Source organism: Rhea americana, unplaced genomic scaffold (assembly GCF_003343005.1).
Source record: "Rhea americana isolate MKP2758 unplaced genomic scaffold, rheAme1 scaffold_1567, whole genome shotgun sequence".
Classification (NCBI taxonomy): domain Eukaryota; kingdom Metazoa; phylum Chordata; class Aves; order Rheiformes; family Rheidae; genus Rhea; species Rhea americana.
Window position 1 is genome coordinate 1 of NW_028185669.1, and position 1,507 is coordinate 1,507.

At 67.0% G+C, this 1,507-nt stretch overlaps 1 protein-coding gene across 1 annotated transcript; it reads left to right on the forward strand.

Annotated features, from left to right (window-relative positions):
• Positions 1–77: 77 nt before the first annotated feature.
• On the forward strand, positions 78–1,402 carry LOC146598665 (uncharacterized; the record flags this gene model as incomplete). Its single annotated transcript, XM_085299926.1, has 5 exons — positions 78–214; positions 309–435; positions 554–682; positions 759–1,001; positions 1,226–1,402. Coding segments are annotated over 5 exons (813 nt in total), but the record flags the coding sequence as incomplete, so codon positions are not given.
• Between the last annotated feature and the right edge of the window lie 105 nt (positions 1,403–1,507).

The following is a 1,507-nucleotide window of genomic DNA, read 5'->3' on the forward strand; positions in this document are numbered from 1 at the left end:
AGCGTCCCGTGGGTCCCCTCCGCCCTCCCTGGGGGCGCCCCACGGCACCCACCCACTGCCCCCCTTCCCTCCGCCAGGTCTTCTTCAAGGCCGGGCTGCTGGGGCTGCTGGAGGAGATGCGGGACGAGCGCCTGGCCCGGATCATCACCCGCATCCAGGCCCAGGCCCGGGGGCAGCTCATGCGCGCCGAGTTCAAGAAGATCCTGGAGCGCCGGTGGGTGGCGGGCGGGGGCTGCGGGAGGGATGGCCGGTGGGTGGTGGGGTCTTCTCGGGGGCGCCGCCCACGGCCCGTCGTCCCCCCGCCGCAGGGACGCGCTGCTGGTGATCCAGTGGAACGTCCGGGCCTTCATGGGCGTGAAGAACTGGCCCTGGATGAAGCTCTACTTCAAGATCAAGCCCCTGCTGAAGAGCGCCGAGACGGAGAAGGAGATGCAGGTGCGTGGGGGAGGAGGGGGATGGGGGGCGGCTCGTGGGAAGGGGGGGACGAGCGAGGGGCGGACGGGGGGCCGACGGGCGCCCGCCTGGACCTACCGGCACCTCTTGCCCCACGCAGACCATGAAGGAGGAGTTCGGGCGGCTGAAGGAAGCCCTGGAGAAGTCGGAGACGCGTCGGAAGGAGCTGGAGGAGAAGATGGTCTCGCTGCTGCAGGAGAAGAACGACCTGCAGCTGCAAGTGCAGGCGGTGAGCGCCGCTGCCGCCCCTGCGCCGGCCCCGGCGGCCCCCACCGCTGCCCTCATGGCCGCCTCGCCCTTCCCAGGAGCAAGACAACCTCGCCGACGCCGAGGAGCGCTGCGACCAGCTGATCAAGAACAAGATCCAGCTGGAGGCCAAGGTGAAGGAGCTCACGGAGCGCCTGGAGGACGAGGAGGAGATGAACGCCGAGCTCACGGCCAAGAAGAGGAAGCTGGAGGACGAGTGCTCGGAGCTCAAGAAGGACATCGACGACCTGGAGTTGTCTTTGGCCAAGGTGGAGAAGGAGAAACATGCCACGGAGAACAAGGTGAGGGCAGGGAAAGGCCTCAGCCCCGAGGCCAGGGGACTCGGATCATTGCGGCTGGGTTGGGTTGGGTTGGATTGAGAAGATCCAAGGCTGGTTGGGTTGGGTTGGGATGACCCAAGGCCACTTGTCTTCTCCTGCCTCAAAGAACAAGAGCAGCCCCCGTCTCTGCCCTCCCCCAGCACCAAGCCGGTGGCCTCACGCCCTGGATGTTTCCTCCCACACAGGTCAAGAACCTCACGGAGGAGATGGCCGGGCTGGACGAGATCATCGCCAAGCTGACGAAGGAGAAGAAGGCCCTGCAAGAGGCTCACCAGCAAGCGCTGGACGACCTGCAGGCAGAAGAAGACAAGGTCAACACCTTGACCAAGGCCAAAGTGAAGCTGGAGCAGCAAGTGGACGACGTGAGTCCCCGTCTCTCCACACCCTGGGGGGGTCGGGGAAGCCGGCTGCAGCCGGGGGGGCGGAGCCGAGGGGGCTGATGGGAGCGTCTCTGCCTCGCCGGCAGC